An 11,071-nucleotide genomic window follows, 5' to 3' on the forward strand; every position below is an offset into this window, starting at 1 on the left:
CCGAAGAAATGCTGTCTGTTCCAAAAGGAGGTCCAATACTTGGGACACATCGTGAGCGAGGCTGGAGTACGCACTGATCCTGAGAAGGTGGCTGCGGTAAGGGACTGGCCGACACCCACCAACGTGAAGGAGCTGCGGAGCTTCCTCGGGTTGTGCTCATACTACCGCAGGTTTGTGAAAGGCTTCGCTACGATTGCTGCACCACTGCACCTCCTGACGAAGAAGGGGCGCAAGTTTGAGTGGACAGCGGAAACTCAGGTTGCCTTTGAGAAGCTCAAGGAGGCCCTCATCAGCTCGCCCGTACTCACCTACCCAGACCCCTCTAAGCCTTTTATACTGGATTGTGATGCCAGTGATGAGGGGATTGGTGGAGTGCTGTCCCAGGCATGTGCCGACATGGAACGGGTTGTGGCCTACTTCAGCAAGAAGCTCACCCCAGCCGAGAAAAACTATTGCGTGACCCGGAAAGAACTCCTGGCAGTAGTCAAGAGCCTTGACTTTTTCCATGCTTACCTGTACGGTGCAACTTTCACCATCCGCACGGATCACGCTGCATTACGTAACGGTGGCTGAAATCACTGAAAAATCCTGAGGGCCAGCCTGCTCGCTGGATAGGTAAACTAGAGCAGCATCACTACACTATTGTGCACCAATCTGGGCTAACACACGGTAACGCGGACAGCTTGAGCCGGCGCCCCTGCCTACCTGAGTGTCAACATTGCCTCCAGAGGGAAAGCGTCCAGAATATGTGCCGCCGCACTACAGTGGAACAGACAGCGGAGGTGCCATGGGAAGACTTGGAAAAACTGCAGAAGGAAGACCGAGATCTGCGACCAATTATGGAGTGGCTGAGTCAATCGTCAACGCGACCTGGGTGGGAAGTAATCTCGAGAGAAAGCCCTACCACCAAGAATTACTGGACTCAGTGGGACACTCTTCGGATGGACAACGGGGTGTTGCAGCGACGCTGGGTCTCTCATGATGGTCTTGACCACTACTGGTCCACGGTGCTACCTATGAAGTCACGGGAAGGCGTCTTGAAAGAAATGCACGACAGCATCACCAGCGGACACCTTGGGGTAAAGAAGACACTGAGTCGCCTGCGCCAAAGGTTCTACTGGGTTGGCATGAGGAAGGACGTGGAAGAATGGTGTCACGCGTGTGAGGTGTGCTGTGCAAAGAAGGGCCCCAAGAAGCGCCACCGTGCCCCATTGTAACTATACCAGGTTGGAGCCCCCATGGAACGGGTGGCAGTGGATATAGCAGGACCCTTGCCTCTGACGACGAACGGAAATAGGTACATCTGCGTCACAATGGATTACTTCACCAAGTGGCCGGAATCCTACGCCATCCCTGACCAGGAAGCCACTACCATCGCTAAGGTATTGGTGGAGGAGTTCTTCTGTCGCTTCGGTGTGCCTAACGAGCTCCATTCCGACCAGGGAAGGAATTTTGAGTCAACAGTCCTTGCTGAGTGCTGCAAGCTCCTGGGTATCAAGAAGACCCGGACCACCCCTCTGCACCCACAGTCAGATGGAATGGTGGAGAGGTTTAATTGGACGTTGGGCCAGGAGTTGGCCAAGCAGTGCAACAATGATCAGTCTTCATGGGATCAGAAGCTGCCTGCGCTCCTCATGGCCTACAGGTCTGCCGCCCACGAGACTACGGGGTATTCACCGGCAAAGCTGATGTTTGGACGTGAGCTGCGATTGCCGGTGGACTTACTGACAGGAAGGCCTCCTGGGCAAAGCCTTCCAAGGGACGCTTCCAGTTTTGCCCGTCAACTAGAGGAACGGCTGGAAGAGGTGCACCATCAAGTCCGTGGTGCCTTGAAGTTCTCCGGGGAGGCCATGAAGCGCGGTTACAATATGAGGGCAAGCCACGTTGACTTCAAGGAAGGAGACCAAGTCTGACTTTACAACCCGCAGAGGAAGAAAGGACAGTCTCCGAAGTTACAGAGCCCCTGGGAAGGCCCTTATACTGTGCTAGAACGCCTCTCCGACGTGACTTACCGAATCCGGAGAACGGAAAGGACCAAGCCGAAAGTTGTCCATGTCAACCGGCTATGGAGGTACCACGGTCCGGTAAACTACACCTGGAACAACTACAGACACCCAGCAGCCGACGAAAACGCAAAGGACGTCCAGAACCGAGAGGAGGTCGACGATGACATAGGCCTTCTGGACCTTTCAGCCGAGGGAGATAACCTCCCGACTTCGGCAGATGTTCCAGGGACACCCCAAGAAGCGGACGACGACGAGGCTCACCAGGAGACAGACGCGCAGGAGGCACCGAGCAGAAGACAGAGACAACGCAGGCGTCCACAGCGATACGACGATTATTATGTTTTTGATTAATTTTCTTATGTTTGTATATAGTTAAGTGTGTGATCGGGACGATCACAATTAAGAGAGGGGGATAGTGTTGTGCTGGAAGCTCTCCCCGGCGTCCATGGGCATCTAGAAGGCTCCGGGAGGAACGAGCAGGGGGGCGGGGAACAAGGCGAGCCGTCCGCGCCCCGCGGGGCGCCGCCAGACGCCAGGCGGAAAGTGTTGCCAACTCGCATATATTTTTGCTACATGTTCTTGTATGATCTAAAATATACTGTAACATTCTAGACTGTACTGTTCTGGATATATATATAGGAGAAGAGGGCGAGAGAGGCCCAGTCCCAGTCATAGTAAGCTAGTGGTAAGTGAAGAGTCAGAGTGAAGTGTACTACTAAGGAAGAATATTAAACTACAGTAGCTGTGCAAAGTGTTTACATATCTCCCTCCCACGGAGTCACCTGACGGCGACACGGAACCCAAGTAACACGTCCGGCATAACAATATTATTGTTCTGTTGTTTATTCAATGTTATGTTAGTTAGTTTTTGGTTATAGGGATTCTTTACGAAATACAATTATAACATTACCTCCTTAAACTTAGGAAACGTCCTGAATCATGAATCGGCTATGGTGATGTTAGGTGCGCCTATTCTCATTATCTCATTCTCATTATCTCTCATTCTCATTCTCTCTCATTCTCATTCTCTCTCATTCTCATTCTCTCTCATTCTCTCTCATTCTCATTCTCTCTCATTATCATTCTCATTCTCATTCACCTTCATTTTTAATCTTTCATTCTTTCCTTCTCTCTCATTTTCATTATATTTCTCATTCTCTCATCTTCATTTTCTCTCCTTCTCATTCTCTCATTCTTGTTCTCTTTCATATTCATTCTTTCGCATTCTTATTCTTATTCCTGTTCTCTCTCTCTCTCTCTCTCTCTCTCTCTCTCTCTCTCTCTCTCTCTCTCTCTCTCTCTCTCTCTCTCTCTCTCTCTCTCTCTCTCTCTCTCTCTCTCTCTCTCTCTCTCTCTCTCTCTCTCTCTCTCTCTCTCTCTCTCTCTCTCTCTCTCTCTCTCTCTCTTTCTCTCTCTGAGCCAGAAATATTGATGAAATTTTTGTTCATCGCACAGCAGTTCTTTATATGGTGTTCCACATTTTTCTTCTGTTTCCTTTTCTTTGAGGATATGTGTACCCAGTCTTTTGTTTTATCCTTTTGAGTTTTTCCTTTTTCTCTTCCTCCAGAAGAAGTGGTATTACATCTAAGTCATTGTTACTAACACTCTTAAATATGGTTATGCCTTACAGGTAATAAAATTACCTTGTTTGTGACTTCGATATTATCATTACAATTTTTATAAAAAAGAAAAAAAGAAATTAATACGTGTTAATGCCACCCTGACGTCCCCCGACCGTCTCATATTTCCTCCCAGCAACCCCTCCTCAGATCTTTCTCTCTCCCAGGTATTCGATACCGCCCACCTAGGTGCTGTGGAAAGGTCTGAGGAGGGGTTGCTGGGAGGAAATATGAGACGGTCGGGGGACGTCAGGGTGGCATTAACACGTATTAATTTTTTTTTTCTTTTTTATAAAAATTGTAATGATAATATCGAAGTCACAAACAAGGTAATTTTATTACCTGAAAGCCACGCCTCTGCCGTGTCTCCTCCCAAAAGCTGCGTATGACTTGACATGGTATAAGTGACTTTCCTCAATTTGTGGTAAACGTGCTGGTTTGTGAATCAGCCTTAACCCGGGATTTAGGGTCAGTGTGACACCTAGGTTACCACAGTTTACCTTCCCTATGTTTCCTCCCCAAACATCCCCATTCATCGACCAGCTCGAAAGAGATAGTCAACAATTAAGTGAGCTAAACGTCGACTGTCCAGGCCGGGACTCGAATCCGGTCCCGCGGATTCGTAGCTAGGCACGAACCATGGAAGCGGTACATACATTCCTTTTTTTGTTCCAGTATTGACGAACATAAATCTTCTGTGTTATATTATCTTGCTCTTTTATCAATAGGAGGAAAACCTTAGATGAAAAGGGTGATCCCTCCACCCCCAAAGGATAAAGTTTTCTTTCTGAAAAGCTAAAAGCCATCAACATTATATTCTGAAATACTCAGTATGTGAACAAATGTTTCGGAGGAGAGAGAGAGAGAGAGAGAGAGAGACTATGGTGAGAAAGGAAATGAATTGGAAATAACACAAGATCCTTGCCTACAGTTCTTTATTTATGAGAGTTGAAGCTTGTGTCCCAGAGTATTTAATGTCAATTTCCAACAGTCCAACTCAGGAAATAGAGAAATTCAGTCCGCTTCAGTAGTAGCCGCCACCTTTGCTGCTAGGAAAGACGGCGGTCCCCTGATACGTCACTACGGGGTGGTAGCCGCTGCCATCAGCCCAGTAGTTGACGTTCTGCACCCGACCGTCGGGAAGGTTCACCCAATAGCCGCCGTGAGCGCTGCCGCGGCCGTCCCCGCTCTCGCTGTGGCCGAAGTTTGTGTTACCCGCTGAGACGCCGTAATCGAAGTTGTAGGGAATTGGTACCTGTAATAATAAAGATGTTACTCATTTAGAGTGACATGCATTGTCAAATATTATACCAAAACTTAATCCAAATACAAGCTTTCTGAAATCAAATTGAAATCACTCTTCAACTCACAGCCACTCCGCCCCCATAACCACCCCCGCCACCGCCGCCACCTCCATGGCCGCCTCCAAAGCCACCACCGCCGCCGCCTCCAAAGCCACCACCGCCGCCACCTCCATGGCCTCCTCCAAAGCCACCACCGCCGCCACTGCCGCCTGGAAGAGCAAAGCAGGCGGCCGCCAGCAGGCAAATTTTAATCACCTGTAGGAAAGAAAATGAGGTTACGATCGCGTTGAAAAATTGACTCCTCCTTGGCTATTCAATGCCATTTACTTTTTGCATTTTCTTCGTTAGAGAGGCACTGCAGCAGCTCTGATACCGGCCACTCACAACAGAGATCATATTGGATGAGCTGCGGTCACCTTCCAATGGTTTACTGCTGCTGCCTCTCTCCAGCGATCCTTTATATCTGCGCCTCCTGTCATGATCTGCATCTTTGTCTCTGGCGGAGAGAAAGAGCCCAGTGACGCAAGCCTCCGCAGTTGCCCCATACCTGCAATTTCCTTCTTTATGACATTATTTTTTGCACTGTTGAGCTCATTTTAACTCTGACCCCATGTAGTTCTCTCCTGAGCCCATTCATCTACGACACTCGCAGCACTCGTGACTTCTTGCTTCTCCGTCGATCGTGCTATGAATCAAATATGGTGAACACTATCTCTGTATATGTTTATAATTATAAAAAAAAAAAATCTAGACACAATTATTCATTGGGGACTCTTTGACGATTCTTCACTTGCCGTTAGTTGGCTCCAGGGCCAATGCGACAGAGATGAGCACCAAAGCAACGGCCAGCTTCACGTGTGTCCCAAGCTTTGACTATTGGCATTTAAGTCTGATATAATATGGCTGACTCTTGTAAAGGATCTTTCCTCAGAACTGCACTGAATGCTGCAGAAACTTATTTTTTGTTACATTCATGTAAATTTTCTTTCCACTGGAGTTTCTCTATTGTTCCTGTCTGACTTTATATTTTTCCCCTACACAAATATCATCACAGTCACGCGACATTATGATTATCATAAAGTATCTATTTTAGAATATTCAAGGGGGATCAATGGTGGTCGCTATTTAGTTACAAGCTACCTGACAAGGAAAACACTTAGTAACACCTTTCTCCTTCATTTTCAGAGACTCCAACATTGTTCTGAATACAAGGCATTAATTAAGTATGGAAACTTATAGCAATACTCTATCTTATATTCAACATAACCTCTGCACTTGACATGTCACGAATGATAGAATCCATGTAATCTATATTGTTGTAGTGCAAGGCATCTAAATCTAATACCTAATAATACCTAATAATACCATTTTATTTATTTTTAGGTTGCGACCTATTGCTCCGTTAGGCTTGGCCTGATGGTCGGCCCAGCCCGTTTTGGAGTAGGCAAGTGTATATAGTGGCGCCATCTTGTTTCGGCTCATGCTGCCCCACAGAGCTCATCTTTGAGCCTCTCTTTGGAGAAGTAATCTAGAGTCCGGGTTAATAGGTAATTTTCAAGGCAGCATGTGGGTAGTCTTCGGCCACGGCAGATGATATTCGAAACGATTTACTCGTTGTATGGAAGAATAATTGCAGGAATATGATCTAAACAGAGATTTCAATTGCTAGTATATGAATTATGCAGCGCTGTGGCTAGTGCATGAAACTACCGATATACATAATTCTGATAAGAATATATCTCCAAGAAAGGTGTCACATTGTTTGTCCCTTTTCATCGACCTGCAAAGTCTTCAGTGTTTGGTGGCACTGCAATGATCCTCAGGCTGATACTTCCCCACTCCTTATGCCGTCCTTAAACAATGAGACAATGAGGATGAGTGGAGTAATCACAAAGACAAGACTAGACGAGACAAGACAAAGAGGATGAGTGAAGTAATCATGTGTCATGGAATTCTGAAGCACCACCATATCAACCTTCATCACTTTCATCATCTTCATCATTGATGTTACGTTGCAGCTGACTGTCTTTGCTCTGTGTCTGTGTGTGTGTGTGTGTGTGTGTGTGTGTGTGTGTGTGTGCATGCATCTGTGTGTGTGTGTGTGTGTGTGTGTGTGTGTGTGTGTGTGTGTGTGTGTGTGTGTGTGTGTGTGTGGGTGAGTGGGGGAGGGTGGGGGGGCGGCGAGAGAGAGAGAGAGAGAGAGAGAGAGAGCATAATGACAACAGGCGCAGATATAAAGGATCGCTGGAGAGAGGCAGCAGCAGTAAACCATTGGAAGGTGACCGCAGCTCATCCAATATGATCTCTGTTGTGAGTGGCCGGTATCAGAGCTGCTGCAGTGCCTCTCTAACGAAGAAAATGCAAAAAGTAAATGGCACTGAATAGCCAAGGAGGAATCAATTTTTCAACGCGATCGTAACCTCATTTTCTTTCCTACAGGTGATTAAAATTTGCCTGCTGGCGGCCGCCTGCGTTGCTCTTCCAGGCGGCAGTGGCGGCGGCTCTAGTGGTGGCTATGGAGGGGGCGGCGGCGGTGGTGGCTTTGGAGGAGGCCATGGAGGTGGCGGCAGTGGTGGCTTTGGAGGCGGCGGCGGTGGTGGCTTTGGAGGCGGCCATGGAGGTGGCGGCGGTAGCGGGGGTGGTTATGGGGGCGGAGTGGCTGTGAGTTGAAGAGTGATTTCAATTTGATTTCAGAAAGCTTGTATTTGGATTAAGTTTTGGTATAATATTTGACAATGCATGTCACTCTAAATGAGTAACATCTTTATTATTACAGGTACCAATTCCCTACAACTTCGATTACGGCGTCTCAGCGGGTAACACAAACTTCGGCCACAGCGAGAGCGGGGACGGCCGCGGCAGCGCTCATGGGGGCTACTGGGTCAACCTTCCCGACGGTCGGGTGCAGAACGTCAACTACTGGGCTGATGGCAGCGGCTACCACCCTGTAGTGACGTATCAGGGGACCGCCGTCTTTCCTAGCAGCAAAGGTGGCGGCTACTACTGAAGCGGACTTAATTTCTCTACTTCCTGAGTTGGACTGTTGGAAATTGACATTAAATACTCTGGGACACAAGCTTCAACTCTCATAAATAAAGAACTGTAGGCAAGGATCTTGTGTTATTTCCAATTCATTTCCTTTCTCACCATAGTCTCTCTCTCTCTCTCTCTCTCTCTCTCTCTCTCTCTCTCTCTCTCTCTCTCTCTCTTAGCATTACATTCATTCTCCCTCATTTCATTCTCTCTCTCTCTCTCTCTCTCTCTCTCTCTCTCTCTCTCTCTCTCTCTCTCTCTCTCTCTCTCTCTCTCTCTCTCTCTCTCTCTCTCTCTCTCTCTCTCTCTCTCTCTCTCTCTATTATCTTTATTATTCTCTCTCATTTTCTCTCTCTCTCTCTCTCTCTCTCTCTCTCTCTCTCTCTCTCTCTCTCTCTCTCTCTCTCTCTCTCTCTCTCTCTCTCTCTCTCTCTCTCTCTCTCTTAGCATTATTATTCTCCCTCATTTTCATTCTCTCTCTCTCTCTCTCTCTCTCTCTCTCTCTCTCTCTCTCTCTCTCTCTCTCTCTCTCTCTCTCTCTCTCTCTCCTGCGCACGAGGAACAATGGCGTAAAACTCAGATGTAGACAAGTAAATTCAGACTGCACCAAATTTTTCTTCACCAACGTTGTAGTGCGAGAATGGAATAAGCTTCCACCATCAGTGGTCCAGTGTAACACGATTGACTCCTTCAAAAGAAATAGCTCGACCGTCACTTCCTTCAACTTAATATCAACTAGAGTAGAAATGCAACGTTTTGGAGTCTTCTGATTAATGTAAACTTACGATGACAGACCACCAATTTCAACCTGGACCAGTCTGTGTGGTCTGAATTTCTATGTAATAACTCTCTCTCTGTCTCTAGCATTATTCTTATTCTTCCTCATTTTCATCTCTTTCAAGGAGTTATCTTCTATTTTCCTGCTCTTGTAAGTCTTTTTTTCATCTGATCAAGCCATCTCCACCACTCCACAACCATTTCTCCCCTAAACACATGCACCAATGTGCCCTGACCTGTATGTTTTATTTTCTTTCTGTTATTATACCACTATCAATGACATGCATGATTGTGTAACACGGTTGGTTGACGTCGAGTCAAATACAGACTATTATTTGGTTATGGGTAAGTTTTTCTCCTTCCTGCCCCAATACTTCCTTCTGTTTTCTCGTAGTGAGTTTTTATCACATCTGAGACGCTCTACAAAGAGGGCTGTACATGCTTCTACATTAAAAGTAAGACCATGTTCAATATATTATGAACATTATACAGAGGACGAGTGAGGGATCAAGGTGGGTGTGGAACATTTCTTCTCAGCTTCTACGGAATAAAGACAAGGAAATGCTGGTGTTTTTCTATGAAAACATGTACACACACTCAAAAAACTATCGTTACATATTCAGCACGATACAAACTGACACCTAAAACGAAGCCATTGATAACAGGCTACTCATGTTGGAACACTGCGTGTGCTGGGTGTGGCTTCACTCTCCTGAACCATGTGGGCGGGACACGTAAATGAAGCAATAGAATATGTGCTGGCACAGTACCGCTTCATGAAACACACAGGTGGAGTTTTAGTCAAAATGACTTGATCTGTGTCGTATATAGCTATAATATTGTAGTGTTTGGGGTGATGAAATTATGCTTTAACACCTCGCACACAAATGAAGAGTTAAAATTTCGTCCATTTAGGAGACAAAATGATCAACACCTTGCGGTGATGAGTTACTCACGATTCGGATATCAGAGTGAATCCCACTGACTGATCGCCACATACGGCTCCACTGAGCCTAGGAGGTTACGTAAAACTTAGCTAACCCTTTTGATAGATTTATAGTGGATTATAAACTTCACTTATCACCCAAATGGTAAGATAACGTTGGCATTGGTTTCACTATAGTCTATCGATTTTAACTTGAGCCCTTGGGCTCCACTCACACAATGGACAACTCAAGTAGATCTCACTCTCGCGCCCTGCACAGCCATGCAAAAGAGGGGTCTTTTCCGTTTGGCGTACAGCGCTAAAAGTAATTTTAATATAGATTTTTCTATGTATTTTTGTCCGTAGAATCAGAATATCACATTATTTTTTTGGAGAAATTAACAGTTTTTGAGTTATTTGCCTTTAAAGTTATTTTCTTCCTATCTATTACTGAAGGAATTCAAACTTTAAAAAGTCGTAATATTCAGTATTATATACAATTTATGGATCTTTCCCGTTTGCAAACCTTCAGCAGTCATGGAAACGCTTTGAAAATCCAATTCAAGGACTTTTTTTTTACTCTTGAAAATATGGGATAATGTTTACGAAAGCGCGTCGCCTCTGTGCTGGCCGCGGCGACGCTGCAGCGGGTGTTGCGAGAAATACCTCCTCGCTGAAATAAGTCACATATACATGAGGGGGGGGTCCAGGGAGGGGCGTAGCCCCCTGGTTATTAGGGGGTCGAGGGGCGCAGCCCCTCAAGTAGGTCGTAAAGTTCGGTTGGAGTAGTTTAAATATGCTCCCCGACCCTAAGCCCTCTGCGAGCTATTTTGAGGCTGCGGCGGCTGCAGCGTAAAGGAAAATAACTTAAAAACTGTTCGTTTCTCCATAAAACGGTTGTCATATTCGGATTCTACGGACAAAAATACATAAGAAAATCTATATTAAAATTAATTTTAGCGCTGTACGCCAAACGGAAAAGATCCCAAAAGAGAGAGAGAGAGAGAGGTAGCGGCCTTCTCTGAGGAGAGTAATGGAGTGATGTTGCACCAGCGCAGTCTCGTGGGGATCCCTCGCGTCGCGTCCAAGGGCTCCAGGTAAAATCGATAGACTATAGTATAGCATGCACTAATCGAGTCACGGTATTCGCTTGTCTCGAAACAATCATGGAATGCACCCAATAAGATTAATTTTCTGATAATTCTCGGCGAGTCATTATTGCAACATGTTAGACAAATTAACTCCTGCATGCAAGCTATTTAATATATACTTCTCCAGAGACGGCTAATTTCAGCAACTCAAAACGCCCGCGCCAAATTCCTTATTTGTCAACTTAAAAAGCGCACAAAGTTCCTAGTTTTTATTAGGCAATGAGGCAGCACAAGAGAGAAGGGTAGCCCAGGAGTA

The 11,071-nt window shown here is 46.2% G+C and overlaps 1 protein-coding gene and 1 long non-coding RNA gene across 2 annotated transcripts; one reads left to right on the forward strand and one right to left on the reverse strand.

Annotated features, from left to right (window-relative positions):
• Window positions 1–4,545: 4,545 nt before the first annotated feature.
• On the reverse strand, window positions 4,546–5,598 carry LOC127000069 (uncharacterized). Its single transcript, XR_007753769.1, has 2 exons — window positions 4,996–5,598; window positions 4,546–4,880 (listed from the first exon to the last, which is right to left on the reverse strand). It is a non-coding gene; the product is annotated as an uncharacterized LOC127000069 (long non-coding RNA).
• A 1,561-nt stretch (window positions 5,599–7,159) lies between these two features.
• Window positions 7,160–8,063, forward strand: LOC127000067 (uncharacterized). Its single transcript, XM_050863485.1, has 2 exons — window positions 7,160–7,590; window positions 7,706–8,063. The coding sequence occupies exons 1-2, from the start codon at window positions 7,445–7,447 to the stop codon at window positions 7,878–7,880; spliced, it is 321 nt and encodes a 106-aa protein (XP_050719442.1). The 5' UTR covers window positions 7,160–7,444; the 3' UTR covers window positions 7,881–8,063.
• The last annotated feature ends 3,008 nt before the right edge of the window (window positions 8,064–11,071 follow it).

The sequence above is a fragment of the Eriocheir sinensis genome, chromosome 17, assembly GCF_024679095.1.
Source record: "Eriocheir sinensis breed Jianghai 21 chromosome 17, ASM2467909v1, whole genome shotgun sequence".
NCBI lineage: Eukaryota > Metazoa > Arthropoda > Malacostraca > Decapoda > Varunidae > Eriocheir > Eriocheir sinensis.

Excerpts from the sequence above, each read along its gene's own strand:
- LOC127000067 (XM_050863485.1), top strand. The coding sequence starts at position 7,445 with ATGGAGGGGGCGGCGGCGGTGGTGGCTTTGGAGGAGGCCATGGAGGTG. Across the intron at positions 7,591-7,705 it reads GTTATGGGGGCGGAGTGGCT|GTACCAATTCCCTACAACTT; the intron begins GTGAGTTGAAGA and ends TTATTATTACAG.